The 22,794-nt window shown below is 52.9% G+C and overlaps 1 protein-coding gene across 4 annotated transcripts in view; it reads right to left on the reverse strand.

Moving 5' to 3' along the window:
- Positions 1-1,861: 1,861 nt before the first annotated feature.
- KCNG2 (potassium voltage-gated channel modifier subfamily G member 2) overlaps positions 1,862-22,794 on the reverse strand; it is a 56,003-nt gene continuing 35,070 nt past the window's right edge. For all 4 annotated transcript variants that reach the window (XM_069568967.1, XM_069568968.1, XM_069568969.1 and 1 more), the window contains one exon: positions 1,862-2,970. In XM_069568967.1, the coding sequence (XP_069425068.1) occupies positions 2,158-2,970 (813 nt within the window). In that variant the 3' untranslated portion in view covers positions 1,862-2,157. The remainder of the gene's footprint in view (positions 2,971-22,794) is intronic.

The following is a 22,794-nucleotide window of genomic DNA, read 5'->3' on the forward strand; positions in this document are numbered from 1 at the left end:
AAAAGGCAAAAAAATATATGGGGTGCCTCTTTGGGGAACCCATCTTTGTTCCTGAAAACTTACCTGTAGCCTCCTCTGTGACTTGACCGATGAGCAGAGAACCAGCTCAGAAGCAGCTCCTGTGTTCCTCTGAGGAGCTGCCCTTCCAAGACAGAGCAGAGCGGGCGGCTTCCCAGGCCTGGTGCCGCACGGGCCAAGAGGGCTCTGTGTCCAGACCCTGGACAAGCCGTCCACTAGGGCAAGGGAGGTATTTTTAATAGTAACTTCACTTGGGGCTCCCAGTGAGAAAAATATATGAGGGTCACTTTCATAGCTCTTCTTCTCAACAAGGGGGACACTTTGGAAATGGGAATGAGACAGTGCTGCTGCCCCGGCTCCTGGGCAAGTGACCGCATCACTCAGAGTGAGAGCAGGTGAACAGCTCGGAGAGCCGCCCGCCTGCCCACAGCCCGCGCACCGCTCGCTGCCAGTCCTGGACTCCAGCTGGCTGGGAGGAAACTGGCGGGGTGGGGGGGGGGGGGAGGTGGGCATTTTCCCCTTAAGTAAGAGGCACCGGAGTTGGGCCTATTTTGGCAGCAGATATGGGGGTTTCAGACCCGCATCACTGACGGTAGAGTATGTTCAGCCCTGGAGTGGCCCTCTGGATCCGAGTGGCTCCCTGAGCCCCAGGGGTCAGCTGAGGCGGTGGAGGGCCAGTGCGGGCCCAGGGAGGCTACAGCATGCGCAGGAGCAGCCCTGAGGGTAGGGGGCTGCTTGCTGAAGGTCCCTGGAATGTCACTGACACAGACCACCCTCTTTAAACGTGTACAGACGTGTTCAGACAAACCAGAGAGCTCTGGCAGGAAGCAGCCGTGGCGCATCATGTCTTGCAGGACTCACAGAGACCGTCCCAAGGAGCGTCTTGGTGTGGGCTTCCTGGGTGAGTGTGGGGCCACAGGCTGGCAGGGACCAGGCCCGTTCCTGCCCCCAGCCCCAACCCTATGTGGCCTAGGTTCCTGCCACGGCCAGCAGAGGCCCACCAGCACTCGGCCCGAGGGACCGTGTGGGAGGGTCGCAGCAGGGATGCGAGGAGGAGCAGGAAAGCCAGGGCGAGTGGCCTGCCTGGGTGCTGGGGAGCAGTGTGCCCCCGTCCCCACGTGGTTCTCCAAACCCCTGGAGGCTTGGGGATCCACTCAGATCCACAGGGCCACTCCAGGGCACTCACAGCCCACGGCACCTATCCTGTGACCCACGGTGGCTTTGGTTCTGCAGGGCTCCTAGGGGCCCTCAGAGCCACCGCAGCAAAGAGGGGGTGTCCCACCACTGACCGAACCCTTGGAGGGACAGTCGGTGAGCCCCCCTGCCCAGGAGGAAGTCGTTTCCTCCAGAGGAGCAGGCGTGTGGTGGAAGAGCCGCATCAGCACAGACCCTCCCCTCCCCGGAGAAGCAGCAGCTCGGTCACGACCAGCTTCCAGCAGCTGCACGCCCGGGAAGGGGGCCAGGCGCCCGGGGAGGCCGTGGGGCCCCTGGCTGATATGCAGGCCTGCAGCGTTGCTGGGCATTCCAAGGGGAGAGCAGGTGAGGGCTATGGAAGGGAGGTCAGAGGTCAGGGCTGGCAAACGCCCCCCTCAAAGGAACTGGAGCTGTAAGCGCCCCCGTCACTTGGCGGGACGTGGCCTCTACAGAGGCGGCGGGAATGCCCCCCTCTGAAGGGGCATGGCCCCCAGGGGTGACGGCAGGAGCAGGAAGGCACTGCCCTTTCCCCACAGCTCTCTAAGTCTGCCCCCCAACCCCGCTGAGCCCCACAGTGATCAGCAGGGCAAGGTCAGGGTGAGGCTGAAGGACAAGTGTGGCCTTCTGGCATTTGCTACAGGCTTGGAACTTCTGAGACTGTGGAATTTATTTTTAGTTGGCCATGGAGTCAAAGCTCTGGAGACAAAAAAGGAAAGCGCAGAACAGGCTGGTGGTGCTCCTAGGGTGAAACTCTTTACTCCAAGCACAGGATGGCTTTGACCCTGGAGTCAGGCCGGGTTAGGCCCGGGCCAAGTTCTGGTGTGCGCGGGTCAGCAACATGCAGGCTGACGACAGAAGCCCGGCCCCAAAGCCGTCCCGCCGCTCCGAGCGTGGAGGCGGATGAGGACGCTGTGCTGCCCCCAGGCCCCCGACTGCCCCCGCAGGTCAGGTCGGCCCCGCCCGTGCCCACGGCCCCTCCGCAGAGGCCCCGGCCGAGCCGTTGCCGTCGGGGCTCTGCGAGCCGTCGTCCTCCGTGGCGGTGGCGGAGGCGGAGGCGGAGGCGGAGGCGGAGCGCGTGCTGTCCTCGCGCAGGGCGGGCTCGGGGCTGGCGGCACGCTGCTGCTGCTCCTTGAGCTCCGAATAGGAGCGCGAGAAGGTGTGGAAGATGGAGGTGACTGGGAAGGCCATGAGCAGGATGCCGCTGAGGATGCTGCTCAGCGCCACCACCTGCCCGGGCAGGCTGCGCGGCACCATGTCGCCATAGCCCACGGTGGTCATGGAGATGACTGCCCACCAGTAGCTGGCCGGCACGCTGGAGAAGTCGCGGCGCGCACCCAGCTCGCGCTCCGCCAGGTGCACGAGCGGCGCAAAGAGGGCCATGGCCACGCAGAGGAAGAGCAGCAGCAGCCCAAACTCGCGCGCGCAGCGGCGCACGGTCAGGCCGAGCGAGCGCAGCCCCAGCGAGTGGCGCGCCAGGCGCATCACGTAGAGCACGCGCAGCGCCCGCAGCAGCCGCAGCACCAGCCCCGCACGCTCCAGCAGCTTGTTGCCTCCCACGCCGGGCCGGGCCGCCAGGCCCACGAGCAGCGACACGTAGAAGGGCAGGATGGCCAGGATGTCGATGATGTTGAGCGGGGTCCGCAGGAAGGCGCACTTGCTCTCGGCCTGCAGCGAGCGCAGCAGGAACTCGAAGGAGAACCAGGCCACGCACACCGTCTCCAGCACGAACAGGCTGCGACACTTAGGGGAGCACTCACCCTGCAGGGAGAGGGGGACTCGTGTTGGGGGCATGGAGGCCTATCCTTCCTGGGCTGCCCTTTCTCCAGATGACTGCACTGCAGGGCAAGGGTTGTGGACAAAAAACCAATTACTGTTTTTTTTTTGTTGTTGTTGTTTTAAAAGAAGTACTAGGAGGTAGGCTTCCTGCGAGGGAGTGAGCGGAGCTCAGGTGACCAGCTCCCCAGCAAAGCTGGGGAATTTGTTTACAAAAAAAAAAAAACCACCTAAAGTTCCAGAAGCCGTTCCAAGGACAACAGCAAATGAAACATTTGTTCAAGAAAATCTATGGAAATTCATTTAAAAAAGAGTCTTTGATATTTGAACCAAGACCACCCCCCCCCCCAAAAAAAAGTCCCAGATCATGGAGGAGGCTGCTCAGGGAGATACCAAAAAGAAAATAAAATAGACTTCACTAAAATAATCCAACCAATCATTAAACACACAGCAGAGAACAGTAACATGAAGTGGGGAGGGCGATATCCAGTGTTCCTGGATATTTTATCACCTAAAATGCCCAGTTTTCAATAAAAAAAAAATCACAGGGCAGGCAAAGAAACAGTAAAGTATGACCCATACTTCAGAAAAAAGAAAAAAATCAGGCAACAGAAACTGCCTATGAGAATGACTAAATGTCAGATTAACTCAAAGCTTCAAAACTGCCATTATAAATATGGTCACAGAACTAAAGAAAAGTTGATTGCCGGTTCATAGCATCAGATGGAGAATATCAGTGAAGAAAAATTTTTAAAGAGTCAAATGGAAAATTTGAAGTTGAAGCATACAATGACAGAAAATTCAGAAAACTACAGGAGCTCAGCAGTGGAAGTAAACTGCCAGAAGAAAGGGTTAGAGAGCTAGGAGATTGCCGGTGGCGATTATGCAGGTTGAGACCAGCGAGAACCTGGGACACACGGGCTGGGCCAGCACTGTGGCATCAGGTACCAGCGGGTTTGGGGAGAGCGAGGAGAGCGTTTGAGAAACAGTGGCTGCAAACCCCCCAGATCTGCTGAAAAGCAATGACCCACACACCCAGGAGGCTCGCTGAGTTCTGCCAGGGAAGAGACATCACAGGAAAAATACTGATAAGGAGATAAGGAGAGAATCTTGAGAACAGCAGAGACAGCGATGGGTCACCTGAGAGGTCACTCAGGTGAGATCACCAGTCTAACATCTCAGCAGGAAGCAGTGGATAACCGTGTTCACACAACTCAGAAAACACCCGCCTACCTGAGGCTCCTATATCCAGCAACACTGTCACCAAAGCATGAAGGCGAAATGAAGACTAGCCCAGAAGAACAGACACTGAGAACTGCCTTATAGAACTCTAAAGGAAGGTCTTCAGGCTGAAACCCAGTGGTCCCAGCCTCTTCTCAATACCAAAAGCAGGAGCAAGCAAGATAAAACAGATAGATTAAACGTGCCGACAAACGTCTGTCTAGTCAAAGCTATGGTTTTTCTAGTAGTCATGTACCTATGTGAGAGTTGGACCAAAAAGAAGGCTGAGCACTGAAGAATTGATGCTTTCGAACTATGATGCTGGAGAAGACTCTTGAGAACCCTTGGAGAGCAAGGAGATCAAACCAGTCAAACCAGTCAATCCTAAAGGAAATCAACCCTGATTATTCATTGGAAGGACTGATGCTGAAGCTAAAGCTCCGATATTTTGGCCTGGTGTGCTGCAGTCCATGGGGTGCAAACAGTTGGACATGACTTAGCAATTGAACAACAAGGCTACAATGAGGTTGTGTGTGGGCCCTGGTCCAACAACAGGACTGGTGTCCTTTTGATAGAGGAGGTAAGGAGACACACACACACAGAGGCAGGACCACGTGAGGACACAGGAGAGGACTGTTGTCCACTTGCCAAGGGGAGAGGTCTCAGGAGAGAGCAACCTGTCAACACTGGGATCTCAGACTTGATTGTGAGAAAACAGGTTTCTGTTCAGTAACATGGTCAGTTCAGTTCAGTTCAGTTCAGTCACTCAGTCATGTCCGACTCTTTGCGACCCCATGAATTGCAGCACGCCAGGCCTCCCTGTCCATCACCAACTCCCGGACTTCACTCACATCCATCGAGTCAGTGATGCCATCCAGCCATCTCATCCTCTGTCGTCCCCTTTTCCTCCTGCCCCTAATCCCTCCCAGCATCAGAGTCTTTTCCAATGTGTCAACTCTTCACATGAGGTGGCCAAAGTACTGGAGTTTCAGCTTTAGCATTATTCCCTCCAAAGAAATCCCAGGGCTGATCTTCAGAATGGACTGGTTGGATCTCCTTGCAGTCCAAGGGACTCTCAAAGAGTCTTCTCCAACACCACAGTTCAAAAGCATCAATTCTTCGGCGCTCAGCTTTCTTCACAGTCCAACTCTCACATCCATATGTGACCACTGGAAAAACCATAGCCTTGACTAGATGGACCTTTGCTGGCAAAATAATGTCTCTGCTTTTCCATATGCCATCTAGGTTGGTCATAACTTTTCTTCCAAGGAGTAAGTGTCTTTTAATTTCATGGCTACAATCACCATCTGCAGTTATTTTGGAGCCCAAGAAAATAGAGTCTGACACTGTTTCCACTGTTTCCCCATCTCTTTCCCATGAAGTGATGGGGCCAGATGCCATGATCTTCGTTTTCTGAATGTTGAGCTTTAAGCCAAATTTTTCACTCTCCTCTTTCACTTTCATCAAGAGGCTTTTTAGTTCCTCTTCACTTTCTGCCATAAGGGTGGTGTCATCTGTATATCTGAGGTTCTTGATATTTCTCCCAGCAATCTTGATTCCAGCTTGCACTTCTTCCAGCCCAGCATTTCTCATGATGTACTCTGCATATAAGTTAAATAAGCAAGGTGACAATATACAGCTTTGACATACTCCTTTTCCTATTTGGAACCCGTCTGTTGTTCCATGTCCAGTTCTAACTGTTGCTTCCTGACCTGCATACAGATTTCTCAAGAGGCAGGTCAGGTGGTCTGGTATTCCCATCACTTTCAGAATTTTCCACAGTTTATTGTGATCCACACAGTCAAAGGCTTTGGCATAGTCAAGAAAGCAGAAATAGATGTTTTTCTGGAACTACCTTGCTTTTTCCATGATCCAGCAGATGTTGGCAATTTGATCTCTGGTTCCTCTGTGATACTTAGTTACAGCAGCCCTAGAAGACTAGCAGCTGAGAGGAGCCACCCCACAGCCAAGGTAAGGAGCAGCGGCTGCACTTACAGCCGTGAAGAGATACGCCACGTCCAAGGTAAGAGAAACCCAAGTTAAACGGTAGGCGCTGAGAGAGGGCATCAGAGGGCAGACAGACTGAAACCACAATCACAGACAACTAGCTAATCTGATCACATGGACCATAGCTTGTCTAACTCAATGAAACTAAGCCATGCAGTGTGGGGTCACCCAAGACGGATGGGTCATGGTGGAGAGGTCTGACAGAATGTGGTCCACTGGAGAAGGGAATGGCAAACCACTTCAGTATTCTTGCCTTGAGAACCCCATGAACACTATGAAAAGGCAAAAAGGTAGGACACTGAAAGATGAACTCCCCAGGCCGGTAAGTGCCCAATATGCTACAGGAGATCAGTGGAGAAATAACTCCAGAAAGAATGAAGGGATGGAGCCAAAGCAAAAACCACACCCAGCTGTGGATGGGACTGGTGATAGAAGCAAGGTCTACAATGCTATAAAGAGCAATATTGCATAGAAACTGGAATGTTAGGTCCATGAATCAAGGCAAATTGGAAGTGGTCAAACAGGAGATGGCAAGAGTGAACATCGACATTCTAGGAATCAGCAAACTAAGACAGACTGGAATGGGTAAATTGAACTCAGATGACCATTGTACCTACTACTGTGGGCAGGATTCCCTTGGAAAAATGGAGTAGCCATCATAGTCAACAAGAGTCCAAAATGCAGTACTTGGATACAGTCTCAAAAATGACAGAATGATCTCTGTTCATTTCCAAGACAAACCATTCAATATCACAGTAATCCAAGTCTATGCCCCGAGGAGTAATGCTGAAGAAGCTGAAATTGAACTGTTCTATGAAGACCTACAAGACCTTTTAGAACTAACACTCCAAAAAGATGTCCTTTTCATTATAGGGGACTGGAATGCAAAAGTAGGAAGTCAAGAAACACCTGGAGAAATAGGCAAATTTGGCCTTGGTGTACAGAATGAAGCAGAGAAAAGGCTAATAGAGTTTTGCGAAGAGAACGCACTGGCCATAGCAAACACCCTCTTCCAACAACACAAGAGAAGACTCTACACATGGACATCACCAGATGGTCAACACTGAAATCAGATTGATTATATTCTTTGCAGCCAAAGGCAGAGAAGCTCTACAGAGTCAGCAAAAACAAGACTGGGAGCTTACTGTGGCTCAGATCATGAACTCCCTATTGCCAAATTCAGACTTAAATTGATAAAAGTGGGAGAAACCACTAGACCATTCAGTATGACCTAAATCAAATCCCTTATGATTATACAGTGAAAGTGAGAAATAGATTTAAGGGACTACACCTGATAGACAAGAGTGCCTGATGAAATATGGACGGAGGTTTGTGACATTGTACAGGAGACAGGGATCAAGACAATCCCCAAGAAAAAGAAATGCAAAAAAGCAAAATGTCTGTCTGGGGAGGCCTTACAAATAGCTGTGAAAAGAAGGGAAGCGAAAAGCAAAGGAGAAAGGAAAGATACACCCATTGAATGCAGAGTTCCAAAGAATAGCAAGGAGAGATAAGAAAGCCTTCCTCAGCGATCAATGCAAAGAATTAGAGGAAAAGAACAGAATGGGAAAGACTAGAGATCTCTTCAAGAAAATTAGAGATACCAAGGGAACATTTCATGCAAAGATGGGCTCAATAAAGGACAGAAATGGTCTGGACCTAACAGAAGCAGAAGATATTAAGAAGAGGTGGCAAGAATACACAGAAGAACTGTACAAAAAAGATCTTCACAACCCAGATAATCATGATGATGTGATCACTAATCTAGAGCCAGACATCCTGGAATGTGAAGTCAAGTGGGCCTTAGAAAGCATCACTACGAACAAAGCTAGTGGAGGTGATGGAATTCCAGTTGAGCTGTTTCAAATTCTGAAAGATGACGCTGTGAAAGTGCTGCACTCAGTATATGCCAGCAAATTTGGAAAACTCAGCAGTGGCCACAGGACTGGAAAAGGTCAGTTTTCATGCCAATCCCGAAGAAAGGCAATGCCAAAGAATGCTCAAACTACCGCACAATTGCACTCATCTCACATGCTAGTGGCTCCCTGGTGGCTCAGGGTTTAAAGCGTCCGCCTCCAATGAGGGAGACCTGGGTTCAATCCTTGGGTTGGGAAGATCCCCTGGAGAAGGAAATGGTAACCCACTCCAGTATTCTTGCCTAGAAAATCCCATGGATGGAGAAGCCTGGTAGGCTACAGTCCACAGGGTTGCAAAGAGTCGGACACAACTGAGTGACTTCACTTTCACTCACATGCTAGTCAAGTAATGCTCAAAATTCTCCAAGCCAGGCTTCAGCAATACATGAACCATGAACCTCCAGATGTTCAAGCTGGTTTTACCAAAGGCAGAGGAACCAGAGATCAAATTGCCAACATCTGCTGGACCATCAAAAAAGCAACAGAGTTCCAGAAAAACATCTATTTCTGGTTAATTGATTATGCCAAAGGCTTTGACTGTGTGGATCACAATAAACTGTGGAAAATTCTGAGAGAGATGGGAATACCAGACCACCTGACCTGCCTCTTGAGAAATCTGTATGCAGGTCAGGAAGGAACAGTTAGAACTGGACATGGAACAACAGACTAGTTCCAAATAAGAAAAGGAGTATGTCAAGGCTGTATATTGTCACCTTGCTTATTTAACTTCTATGCAGAGTACATCATGAGAAACACTGGGCTGGATAAAGCGTAAGCTGGAATCAAGATTGCCGGGAGAAATATCAAGAACCTCAGATATGCAGATGACACCACCCTTATGGCAGAAAGTGAAGAGGAACTAAAGAGTTTCTTGATGAAAATGAAAGAGGAGAGTGAAAAATTTGGCTTAAAGCTCAACATTCAGAAAACGAAGATCATGGCGTCTGGTCCCATCACTTCATGGGAAAGAGATGGGGAAACAGTGGAAACAGTGTCAGACTTTATTTTTCTGGGCTCCAAAATCACTGCAGATGGTGACTGCAGCTATGAAATTAAAAGACGCTTACTGCTTGGAAGGAAAGTTATGACCAACCTAGATAGCATATTAAAAAGCAGAGACATTACTTTGTTAACAAAGGTCTTTCTAGTCAAGGCTATAGTCTTCCAGTAGTCATGTATGGATGTGATAGCTGGACTATAAAGAAGGCTGAGCACCAAAGAACTGATGCTTTTGAACTGTGGTGTTCAAGAAGCCTCTTGAGAATCCCTTGGATTGCAAGGAGATTCAACCATTCCATCCTAAAGGAGATCAGTCCTGGGTGTTCATTGGAGGGACTGATGTTAAAGCTGGAACTCTAACACTTTGGCCACCTGATGCGAAGAGCTAACTCATTTGAAAAGACCCTGATGCTGGGAAAGATTGAGGGCAGGAGGAGAAGGGGACAATAGAGGTGGAGATGGATGGATGGCATCACCTACTTAATGGACATGGGTTTGGGGGGGGCTCTGAGAGTTGGTGATGGACAGGGAGGCCTGGCGTGCCGCGGTTCATGGGGTCGCAAAGAGTCGGACACGACTGAGCGACTGAACTGAACTGAGCAGAGTAATAGAGAACACAGAGTGTCTGGGAAGTATAAGCCAAGCCACAGAATGGAAGAATATGTGTACACATCATACGTGATAAGGGACTGGTATCAAGAACACAGAATTCCTCCAATTCAATGATAGGAAAAAAAAGACAGCCCAGTTTAAAACATAGGCAAGAGATCTGAATAGACCTTTGTCCAAAGCAGATATACAAGTGACTGAGAAGCACATAAAAAGGGGCTCAGCACCATTCACCACTGGGGAAATGTTGGGCAAACCCACCCTAAGGTCCTAGCTCACCCCCACCAGGACAGCCAGAGTGTAAGAGTCGACAACACGTGCTGGAGAAACCAGGCCTCTGCACTGCTGATGGGAGCGTGCCGCAGTCTAGCCACCTTGAAAAGAGCCTGGATGTGCCCCCAAACCTTCCTCATGGAGTGGCCACACAGCCCCACCATCCCACTCCTAGGTGTGTGCCCGGAGAAGTCAACACAGAAGCCTATACTTGGATGTTCAGGGTCGAGTGAGTCGCAACAGCCAAGAGCTGGACACAACCCAGGTGTCCTGCTGCTGGACGGACTGAAAATCTGGAAGCGGCACACACACTGGGACACTGTTGGGCCGTGGAGGAAACGAAGCGCTGACTGCTGCCACAACGTGGATGAGCCCTGAAGCCAGCTCAGGGCAGAGGGCCCAGCCACGCCAGACATGCTGGGTGGCTCTGTTCTCAGGATCCAGAACAAGGACATATTCAAGACACAGCCTTGGTAGCTCAGGGCTGGCAGGAGTGGGGAGGGGCTGAGAAGTGTGTGAAGCAGCCACCAGGGTCTTCTGGGAGATGGAGATTCTCTAAAATCAGACGGAAGTGGTGGCTCCAGAATTTGTGCACACTCCAGAAACGGCGGAATCGTACACTCAAGAGGGGCAAACTGTGCAGTCTGTGAGTCATGTAGCAGCAGAACTATTGTTAAGAAATAACGATTAGGGCTTCCCGCGTGGCTCAGGGAATCTAGAATCTGCCTGGCAACGCAGGAGGCACGGGTTCCATCCCTGGTCCAGGAAGATCCCACATGCGGCGAAGCAACGGAGCCAAACTGCTGAGCCCACGCTCTAGAGCCAGCGCGCCACGGCCATCAAAGCCTGGGTGCCCGGAGCCCTGCTCCACGAGAGCAGCCACCGCGATGAGAAGCCCGAGCACACAACCAGAGAAGAGCCAGCCCAGCAGCCAAGACCCAGCACAGCCACAGATGAGTACATGAAATGACATGAAAGACTTCCACCCCGGCGGCCCCGTGGGCCCGCAGCCCCGTTCCACCTCAGCCCTTCTGGGCAACCTGGCGTCACTGGGGCCAGGCTCTGAGAGGCCGAAGCTCCTCCGGGCAGCTCTGATGCCCCGGGCCTCGGCCCTCCTGCTGGGCCTGGGGCCTCGGGACATGGCGGGAGTTAGGCGGAAAGGGGCCATGGGGCTGACGGGGCAGACGCCCAGGCAGCGGGAAGGGAGACTCGCCATCCTCACCTGGAGTCTGATGACCTCAGCCCACCGGGTGCTTGGGGGTCCCATGACCCACACCCCAGGAACACCCGCACACAACGTCCCCTCGTCTGGGCTGGACTTGGGCTCCTGGCCCCCCCATCATCTCTTGGCCAAGTCCAGCCGCAAGCCCCCATTGGGTGGGTGGTGGTCCTGAGTGCAGGAGGAGGAGGGACGAAGACCGGAGGACCCCCTCGGGTGGGCGGGAGGCGGCCCCTTGGTCCCCAAACCTGCCCGGAGACAGGTCAATCCAGTGGATGCGGCCTGCGAACCCCTGCGCCCGACCACTCTCTTAAGGACCATTCAGGAGGATAAGTGGAGGGAACTATTTTGGGAACTATTAGAAAATGACCCTCAGTTCAGTTTAGTTGCTCAGTCGTGTCCAACTCTTTGCGACCCCATAAATCGCAGCACGCCAGGCCTCCCTGTCCATCACCAACTCCCGGAGTTCACTCATACTCACGTCCATCGAGTCCGTGATGCCATCCAGCCATCTCATCCTCTGTCATCCCCTTCTCCTCCTGCCCCCAATCCCTCCCAGCATCAGAGTCTTTTCCAATGAGTCAACTCTTCTCATGACGTGGCCAAAGTACTGGAGCTTCAGCTTTAGCATCATTCCTTCCAAAGAAATCCCAGGGTTGATCTCCTTCAGAATGGACTGGTTGGATCTCCTTGCAGTCCAAGGGACTCTCAAGAGTCTTCTCCAACACCACAGTTCAAAAGCATCAATTCTTTGGCGTTCAGCCTTCTTCACAGTCCAACTCTCACATCCATACATGACCACAGGAAAAACCATAGCCTTGACTAGATGGACCTTAGTTGGCAAAGTAATGTCTCTGCTTTTGAATATATTATCTAGGTTAGTCATAACTTTTCTTCCAAGGAGTAAGCGTCTTTTAATTTCATAGCTGCAATCACCATCTGCAGTGATTTTGGAGCCCAGAAAAATAAAGTCTGACACTGTTTCCACTGTTTCCGCATCTCTTTCCCATGAAATGATGGGGCCAGATGCCATGATCTTCGTTTTCTGAATGTTGAGCTTTAAGCCAACTTTTTCACTCTCCTCTTTCACTTTCATCAAGAGGCTTTTTAGTTCCTCTTCACTTTCTGCCATAAGGGTGGTGTCATCTGCATATCTGAGGTTCTTGATATTTCTCCCGGCAATCTTGATTCCAGCTTGTGTTTCTTCCAGCCCAGCGTTTCTCATGATGTACTCTGCATATAAGTTAAATAAGCAAGGTGACAATATACAGCTTTGACGTACTCCTTTTCCTATTTGGAACCACTCTGTTGTCCCATGTCCAGTTCTAACTGTTCCTTCCTGACCTGCATACAGATTTCTCAAGAGGCAGGTCAGGTGGTCTGGTATTCCAATCTCTCTCAGAATTTTCCACAGTTTATTGTGATCCACACAGTCAAAGGCTTTGGCATAGTCAAGAAAGCAGAAATAGATGTTTTTCTGGAACTCTCTTGCTTTTTCCATGATCCAGCGGATGTTGGCAATTTCATCTCTGGTTCCTCTGCCTTTTCTAAAACCAGCTTGAACATCAGGAATTTCATGGCTCATGTATTGCTGAAGCCTGGCTTGGGGAGTTTTGAGCATTCCTTTATTAGCATGTGAGATGAGTGCAATTGTTCGGTAGTTTGGGCATTCTTTGGCATTGCCTTTCTTTGGGATTGGCATTAAAACTGACCTTTTCCAGTCCTGTGGCCACTGCTGAGTTTTCCAAATTTGCTGGCATATTGAGTGCAGCACTTTCACAGCATCATCTTTCAGGATTTGAAATAGCTCAACTGGAATTCCATCACCTCCACTAGCTTTGTTCATAGTGATGCTTTCTAAGGCCCACTTGACTTCACATTCCAGGATGTCTGGCTCTAGGTGAGTGATCACACCATCGTAATTATCTGGGTCGTGAAGATCTTTTTTGTACAGTTCTTCTGTGTATTCTTGCCACCTCTTCTTAATATCTTCTGCTTCTGTTAGGTCCATACCATTTCTGTCCTTTATCGAGCCCATCTTTGCATGAAATGTTCCCTTGGTATCTCTAATTTTCTTGAAGAGATCTCTAGTCTTTCCCATTCTGTTCTTTTCCTCTAATTCTTTGCATTGATCGCTGAGGAAGGCTTTCTTATCTCTCCTTGCTATTCTTTGGAACTCTGCATTGAGATGCTTATATCTTTCCTTTTCTCCTTTGCTTTTCACCTCTCTTCTTTCACAGCTATTTGTAAGGCCTCCCCAGACAGCCATTTTGCTTTTGTGCATTTCTTTTCCATGGGGATGGTCTTGATCCCTGTCTAATTTCACACATCTGGCCTATTTGGCCAAAATCGGGTCAGCAGTAAACCTACACCCCCAAGGTCCTTCCCTCCCCCACGTTTCCATCAGTCTCCCAGCACCCTCAGAGCAGTGCCTGAGGTGCACCCACCCAGCTGCGCACGCATGGGCCTGCCCCTCGGGCCCTGGGGCCCCCGGCTCCTCCAGGCTCCGCCTTCGCCTTTCCCTGATGAGCCTCCCCCTCAGTGGCCGAGCCTCTGGGCTTCGCAGGTAAGAAGGTCAGGCGGGGCCTTGGCAGGATCCCCTCACCAGCAGGCAGCAGTCCCTCCATGCAGGTGCCCATGGGTGCACAGGTGCTGGCTCAAGCGTTGGGGCCGGCTCAGCCCACGGCCATTTCTCCCACACCTTCTGTGGCTGCACCCCAAACCCACTCCCAGGCTCGGGGCTCCTGCGGGGGAGGACAGGTGGCCAGAAGTGCCACCATGGGTGGGGGTGGAGCCCAGGGGACAGGCCCTTCTGGAAACAGTCACTTTTTTATTTTGAATTAATTACTTTATTTTAATTGGAGGCTAATTACTTTACAATATTGTAGTGGTTTTGCCAAACATGGACATGACTCAGCCACGGGTGTACATGTGTCCCCCATTCTGAACCCCCCTCCCACCTCCCTCCCCATCCCATCCCTCAGGGTCATGCCAGTGCACCGGCCCTGAGCGCCCTCTCATGCACTGAAAACCTGGACTGGTGATCTATTTCACATATGATAATATACATGTTTCAATGCTATTCTCTCAAATCATCCCACCCTCACTTTCTCCCACAGAGTCCAACAGACTGTTCTTCACATCTGTGTCTCTTTTGCTGTCTCGCATACAGGGTCATCGTTACCATCTTCCTAAATTACATATATATGTGTTAATATACTGTGTTGGTGTTTTTCTTTCTGACTTACTTCACTCTGTATAATAGGCTTCAGTTTCATCCACCTCATTAGAACTGATTCGAATGCATTCTTTTTAATAGCTGAGTAATATTGCATTGTGTATATGTACCACAGCTTTCTTATCCATTCGTCTGCCGATGGACGTCTAGGTTGCTTCCATGTCCTAGCTAACAAAGTGGTTTTTGAACCGTTTTCCAAACTGCAGCCTCCATGGCCTGGCACTCCCGTGGCACTATCGCTGCCTCAATTTTCTAGGAGAATAAGCAGGCACCCTGACTAGCTTCCTCAGTAACTTGGGCCGTGGGGCAGCCAGCATCCTGGGTGCGGTCAGGAGAGGCCTGGCCTGGCCGCGCTCCCAATCCCAGCTTCGTTCTCTTTTCAGAGCATCGAAAATTGTGGTATCCATTCTGCTAAGGAGCCTGAGTGCCATTGTTCCTCAAGGATAAACCCAGGTGTGAGGGTGACGAGACAGACAGGTCAGGGTGGACTGCTCACCACAAGGACAGCGCCGAGCTTGGCCGACACCTGTTGCCCGGCATGAGGCCCCCGATGCCAGGAGCGCTTCACCACAGACCCCAAGGCAGGTAGACTCTGCCTGTGTTTATCCAGGGTAATCAGACTCTGAAAACATGTGCCCCCTTGCTGCCCAAGTGTGTTCTGGACACTGATTCACACCCCTCTGTTGATCCAGCGTGGACCCTGTGTCCAGCAGAGGAGCCAGTCTGAGCTACTGTCTGCAGCTGGGGACACACCGGCGCGTGGCAGGATGCTGAGAAGGGTGAACGCTCCGTCCTTGCTAATTTATCCACTCATTAACAGCTTTGTGTGAGATTTTCTCTCTGCCTCCTATGAGCACTTAAAGGAAAATATTTATTAACTCAATTTACTAACATTCATAATAACTTGCCTTTGAACTTAGTTGAGGTTTATTTTTTTCCAATTATCTGTAATAAAAGACTCTCGTAATGCAAATAGATAATTAGGAGAAGGAATATTAAATCCACTTAGGAGAACAAATTGTATAAAAAGATCAAACAGTCATTTACATAGAAGTCACGACTGCGCTCACTTGAAATTACCTGCACTGAAGCAGAGCCGTCAATTCACCTTCCTGTCAACATCCTGTGGACTAGCTTTATGGGGTAACACAGAAAGAAATGAAGATACCTTGCTGTGAAGTCCTCTACCCTCTGCCTGCCCTGGCTGGAAGGAGCCTGTCTTCCAATTGGCCCTATCGACCTCCATGGTCCCTCCTGAGCGCGATGCACCAGCCTGAACCCAGCGAGGGTTCAGGAATCAGACAGAACTGCGGTCGCCAACATCTCACACTTTGGTGCCCTGAGGAGCAGACGCCCAGGGCCCCAACGTCCCCGCGGAAGTGACCAGCATGAGCTGAGACGGACACAGACAGCAAGCTGGTGACAGCAGCGCCGCCCACGGATCAGCAAGCGGGGCGTCCACCTCGGGGGAGAACGGTTCCCCACCACCAATCTGAATGCTTCCTGCGTCACAGACAAGGACACAAAATCTGAAGCCACTGCTCCTCATTTGTTCCCCAATCTCAGTCCCTGGTCCTGGGGTGCATCCACAGCAGTGGCTGTGCTCTTGCCGAGGGCACAGGTGCGCTTTCTCCTCTCTTCTGTGCTGGGTTTGGCCCCACCCGTCCGTGCAGGCGCCCCCATCTCACAGCTGCATGAGTTTCCCTGAGAACCTCTGGTAGCACCGACTTAACCGCACCTTCCTGGCTGCCTGGGTTCAGACGTGGCTCCTCCACAAGGGCAGAGACTCCCAAGCTGGACAGCTGGTCCTGCGACAATTCCCGGCTCCCACAACCCGGGCAGGAGGGGCCCTGGCTCCTGCGCCCAGTGCTGACTCGGTTCATCGGGAGGTGATATTTTCCAGGAAGGCGGCCCTCCCCGCCGACTGTGTCTGCACATCCACCCTGCAGCCAAGATGAGAGACACGTGGGCAGGGCACAGCTCCTCACGGGTGGGACCGGGGCCATGGCCAGTACTGAACGGACATCCTGGGGGTGAAGGATGGAGGGACAGGTGGGCAGGGAAGGCTGCACAGGGCGGATGTGGTGAGGGGCCCCGTGAGGCCGCCTGCTTCTCTCCCACTGAGAAATCCCGAGATGCTCATAGGGAACTGAGAACAGACCACACAGGGCAGGTGGACGAAGGCGATGGAACTGTGGGAAGTACAAATGGAGGTGAAGACGTGAGATGTCGGCTTCTAGGGGTGATCGAACGGAAATTTACAAAGCAGGAGGTGAATTTTTTTTTTAAAGAACCAGGCAAATTGTTACCAGGCCACCCAGCACCGGTAGGTCAGGGTCCGGGGAACTCGAGCTCACAAAGGCACGGCAAGGCCTCCTCAGGGCAGCACCTGGGGCGCGGGTTTGCAGGCCCCAGATGGGCACAGCCCCCCAGATGGGCACAGCTGAGGACCTGATCAGGGGAGCGGCTGAGTAGTGGAAGCTGGGTGAGCAAGTGTTCGTCCCAGCAGGGCTCGTGACAGGAGGGGCTGGGAGCAGGAGGGGACATGTGAAACTACAGGACAGGACTGCCTGGGGCTGGGAGCAGGAGGGGACATGTGAAACTACAGGGCAGGACTGCCTGGGGCTGGGAGCAGGAGGGGACATGTGAAACTACAGGGCAGGACTGCCTGGCTGCTACCGTTAGGGGACCAAGTGGCTGCAGACGCCGCCTGCGCGCTTCTCCTCCAGTCTCACGAGAGGGTCAGAGCAGAGGTAGTGAGGTGCACTCAGGCTTCGGTAATCACCTCGCAGTTTATCTTCACTTTCTTCTCCTTACAGCTTTGTACCTGCCCAGCCTCCGTGAAGAGCAGGCATCGTGTTTACAACCAGGACACTCTGAGGGGCGTGTTCTTTGGGCCGCTGGGGGAGCAGAGGGACAGGCCGTCCAGGCAGGCGGGGGGCCTGGCTGACCGTCCAGGCAGGATCTGAGCTTTGGTGGCTGGTTCCCGCGGGCGCGCCAGGTTTATTTCTCCAGATGCTCATTTCTAGGTTGTATCAGGAAGAGCAAGTCTTCCAGGACCCCCTGACCATGCTCCTCAGAGCGCCGCCCCCTCCCCAGGAACTTCCACCATAGGGGTGTCCCAAGGACACCCTGACCCTGACCCTCACCAAACTTCTCATGGGTGTCAATAAGTTAGTATTTGTGGTAAAATAAACAGCACAAGCTCTTCGTTTGGGAACAGCCAATTTGATGAATTACAGCAGGCAATGTCTTCTCATTAAAAATGTACATTCATGTTATAATTAATATCTAGGGCTTGAAAAGTCACTCGGTCACGTCTGAGTCTGTGACCCCATGGACTGAAGCCTGCCAGGCTCCTCCAGACCAGAATACTGGAGTGGGTAGCCTTTCCCTTCTCCAGGGGGTCTTTCTGACCTGGGGATTGAACCCAGGTCTCCAGCATTGCAGGCAGATTCTTTACCAGCTGAGTCACCAGGGCAGCCCCATCTAGGGCTTCAGTGGAGCCTGCTGCTGCTGCTAAGTCGCTTCAGTCGTATCCGACTCTGTGCAACCCCAGAGACAGCAGCCCATCAGGCTCCCCCGTCCCTGGGATTCTCCAGGCAAGAACACTGGAGTGGGTTGCCATTTCCTTCTCCAATGCATGAAAGTGAAAAGTGAAAGTGAAGTCGCTCAGTCATGTCCTAGTCTTAGTGACCCCATGGACTACAGCCCACCAGGCTCCTCCGTCCATGGGATTTTCCAGGCAAGAGCACTGGAGTGGGGTGCCATTGCCTTCAGGTGGAGCCTAGTGTCACCTGAATGCTCAGGTCTGTTCCCACCACTGCCTGGCGCCGGATAATCTCCCTGCCTTAATGGTGTGGCTTTTAAAGAAAACGCTGCAGGCCTCGGGGGGGAAGAGCGGAGGTCAGGGCTCGGGGGCACCTGAGAGGCCCCGGGACCCCCACCCACATCGGCTCCACGTTCAGCGCTCTCACAGCTCTCCCACGCTGCCAGCCACAGGGCAGGGGGACCCCAAGCTCTCCTGCAACACAAGGTGACTCCTGTCCCCCTCCCCCAAGCCCCAGCTGCCCAGCACGTCCTCGTCACTGCACAGCAGGGCCGCCCAGGAGGGTGGGCGCAGCGGCCTGGGGGGCCCTGGGGGCCGGCCAGGTGGGTACGGGCTGCAGGGACCTGCAGGCCCCACCACCTCCCCCTCAGGCCATGTCCACCCGTCTGCCCACCCTCCTGGATCTGGAGCAAGTGACCGTCCCTCCTGATCTAGGCGGTTGTATGGAGAGCAGGACCCTGGCCTCCCCAGCGAGGCAGCTGAGACAGGAAGGTTCTTGAAGCCGAGGGCAGTGGCCAGAGGGGGTCAGCGCAGACTTGGGTGCAGGGAACCCCGTGGGGACTCCTTGTGGCTAAAGGAGGGAGGGCGGGAGGTAGCCAGGGGGTTGCCCCGCCCCCGCCTCCCAGCCACCCCGCCAGCCACCTCCACCACCCGGGGGGCAGAGGCCTCGCCACAGGCTCTGCTCGCATCCTGGGTGTGGCAAGGCGCCTGCGGACAGCCACACAGCGCGGGTCGGCTGCCTCTCCAGCTGTGCCTGCAGACTGGCTTCCCCCATCCGACCCCTACCCTCCGCAGACCCACTGTGTCCCCCACAGAAGCCGGTGCCTGGACACAGCCTCCTTGCCTCCACCTGCCCCATGGCCCACGTGTGCTGCAGCACCCTGTGTGCAAAAGGGTAAAAGCTGTCACTTAATTCTCTGTGCAAAGCACTGTCGAAAGCTGTTTCACAAGCATTATTCAATTTAATCTCAACAACTCTGAAGTAGCCCCATTTTATAGATGAGAAAACAGGCTCAGAAAGGAGACCACGTGTTTTGGGGTCTTCAGTAGTCTGTATAGGGGCTGGGGTGGGAGCCTTGGTCTGCGTTTAAGTCTGAGAACTTAACCAGCACCTGTCTGCCTCTTGAGTGACAGAGAAGGTGAACCCACAGCCTTGGCTAGATCATGGCGGAGTCTTGGGACCGGCCTCCAGTTCTGCACGTCAGGGGCTTGGCAGCTGCCACACCCTGCAAACAACAACTAAAAATCTGAACAGACTGAAAAACACAGACTTCTCAGGTCTGTAAGAGAAGGGAGGGCACAGAGCAAACCACTGCCCCCAAGACTGGAGTGACAGATGGGTGAACCCAGGGAGCCAGGCTTCTGGGGCGAGACTCAAAGCCGCCTGGAAGCAGTGCTGGGAGGAAAGCCTGAACTGTGAGCTTCAATTGCTGGAGGCTCAGTGTGAATAAGTCTGAGAGCTGTAAGCTCCAGGGTACCTGTTGAGATTTACCAGGAAATTTGCTGCCAGAGCCCGCCAAGGTTCTCAGTAAATATGGGAGAAAAGAAGATACGCAGATGGCAAGCAGCACATGAAAAGACGCCCCACTCACATGTCGTCAGGGAGATGCAAGGGAAAACAACACGGAGACACCACGCCTGTCAGAAAGGCCCATGTCCAGAGTACCAGCAGCCCAGACGCTAGCGGCAGGGGAGCAGCGGGGCCTCAGTCAGCATCGCTGGCAGGCACTCTGGGAGACAGTTTGGTGCTTTCGTAAAAACTAAGTCTATTTTACCTAGTGATATAGCAACCACACTGCTTGGTATTAACCCAAAGGAATCAAAAACTTATGTTCACATGAAAACCTGCACAGAGGCACTTATAGCAGCTCTGTCCATAACTGTCAAACCTGGAAGCAGCCAAGAGGTCCTGCAGTCAGCAGTGGGTAAACCATCTCCAGAACATCCAAACAATGGGGTATTATTAAAGGCCAAAAAGAAACAAGCTATCAAGTCGTGAAAAAATGGATAAAACTTAAATGCATATTACTAACTGAAATTACTAACTGAAAGAGGTTAATCTGCAAAGGATTTCAACTATGGGACATTCTGAAAAAGGCAAAACTACAGATAAAGTGGAAGGATCAGCGATGCCAGGCCCTGAGGAAGGGGAGGGGTCGGGGAGGCACAGAGGGTTTTCAGGGCAGGAAAATGGTTCTGAGCGATACCGTTATAGTGGATACAGGTCATTGTACTCGTGTCCAAACCCACAGAGTGAGGTGGAGCCCTAATGTAAACCATAGGCTTTGGGCAGTTGCCAATGGAGATTCGTCACTCTCAGGGAGGCTGATGATGGGCAATGCTGTGTAAGGGTGGGGCGGGGGCCCACAGGAACTCTCTGCACCTTCCTCTCAATTTTGCTGTGGATTTAAAACTGCTTGAAAAACTTGTCTTAAAAAAAAAAAAAATCTTGTAGCTTCTATTCTAGGCATTTGAGCACAAGTCTTTTTTTCCCTCAGACTAAAGCACAAATCCAAAACAGAAATCCCCTATTTTTTCTGCCAAATTTACGTGGAAAGTGGAGGAAAATGCCCCAAGCTCCATGTTTATCCCCTGGCACATGTGGCTCTGTTTCCAGAGCCTTTCAGAGTCTGGCAGGAGGGTCCCCCATGAAAACAGCCAGTGTTCCCTCCAACGCGGTGGCCGATGACTGCTGGGGCTCGGCCTGCAGTTCTAGGGGCTGGCGGGGGCGCCAGGGCAGAGGGGGGGCTGCTGCTTCACCTTCCTCGCAGCCCTGGGGCCCCCCTCATTTAACAGAAGAGCACGATGATCAGGGCTGGACCTATCCCAGACCCAGCTTCGCCTGCAGCGGAGTATCTCCCACCAGGTCGTGTCGGTTCCTGGATCAGACCTTTGCAAATAAGAAACCCAACCGGCCAGACCCATGGTCCAGCCCAGGGCCCTGGGAGCCTCTGTCCCCAGCTCAGTCCTGGGGCTCAGGGCCCTCTCTGGAGTCGGTGGCTGAGCCGGCAGCCGGCTGGGGTCCATCCTCCCTTCCTCCTTTCAGCTTCTTGGGCCTGACCACGGCAGGGAGCACCACAGCCCGTGGGCATGGGGTGATAACCGGACACAGACGGCCCCTGCTGGGTAGGACTGGAGCCTCCTGGATGCGGGGCCCGGCGTCCGGCTGACGCGCGTGAGAGGCCCCCACGGTCCTGCCCTGCCGCAGCGGCCCCAGTACAGCATTCTTAGCCCTCGTGGACAGGAAACGAGCCATCAGGGACTGGGTCAAAGCCCAAGTCCCTGCGCTCAGGGGCTCCTTTGCCACTGGCTCGAGCCCTGCTGCTGTCGGCGCTGAAACAGCAGCTCATCGCTCACGGCCCTGGAGCTGGACATCCGCGGTCCGGGCACCTACACGCCTGGTGTCTAGTGGGTCCCTGCCTCCTGGTTTACGGAAGCACCTTCTCACTGTGTCTGCTCCAGAGGAACGGGTGGGCAGCTCTGGGTGGTCACTGTTATAGGAAACTAATCCAATCACAAGGCTCAACTTTTGTGACTCTGTCACCCCCAGAAGCCTCCCTCCTGACATACTGGGCTTGGGATTCAGCCTGCGAATTCTGGGAACTTGACATTCAGACGGCAGCATTCTGCCCCCAGCACCCAAAATTCATGTCCTTCTCGCCTGTATTCCATCCTGCAGCCCCCAAAGTCTAAGAAACTTCACTATCAACTCTAAGGCCTGACGTCGTCCAAGTCGGGGGTTGGGGGGACTCCAGGTCGAGTCATTAGAGGCAAAGCCCCTGAGCCTGTGCGCAGACAGTGACGAACCTGTGCCCCACGGAACAGGCTCCAAGCCCGCTGCATCGGTTCTGTTTGTGCGCTGGGGAGCCCTGACTGACAGCTTGGAGCAGTGAAGCCCTCAGCCCGGCTCAGGCTGTTAAGCTCAACGAGCTTGTCTGTGCCCACACGTAGCAGCAGCTCTGTCGCCAGCTTCCGATGCTGTTGCCAAGTGTCTTCGTGAATTTGGTGCTCGAAGTTGCACTCATGAAATCCATAACTAATTATGTGGGTCTTGATTTAATCATATGAGCTTAGAGTTAAAAATCGACTTGCAAGCCAAACACCAGCCTCCGTGAAAAGGAAGTGATGGGTTGAGCACAGCCTCTGAGGACGCGCTGTTCCCCAGGCCGGTGTGTGCACCCGGGCCTCACTACCAGCAGGCCCAGCACCGTTTCCAGGCAACGCCCCGCAGGGAGGAATCCGAGAGCTGACTGTCAGAACAAAGGCCTCTCTGGTTCCGAAGGCCTGTCCTCCGCATCTGATCACTGCGACATCCAGCGGGGTGGGCGCCAGTGTGCACACCCATTCCTGGGGTCGCCTAACCACGCTGGACACACCTCTCACAGAACCGAGTATCCAGCAGGGACGGGGTGCTCTGGGCACACCTGAGGTCTGCGTGTTACCTGACAGCAAGGTGTTGGGGGAACAGCTAGAAACATGCTCTGTCTCCTTCACTGAG

This window comes from Ovis canadensis, chromosome 23 (genome assembly GCF_042477335.2).
Source record: "Ovis canadensis isolate MfBH-ARS-UI-01 breed Bighorn chromosome 23, ARS-UI_OviCan_v2, whole genome shotgun sequence".
Classification (NCBI taxonomy): domain Eukaryota; kingdom Metazoa; phylum Chordata; class Mammalia; order Artiodactyla; family Bovidae; genus Ovis; species Ovis canadensis.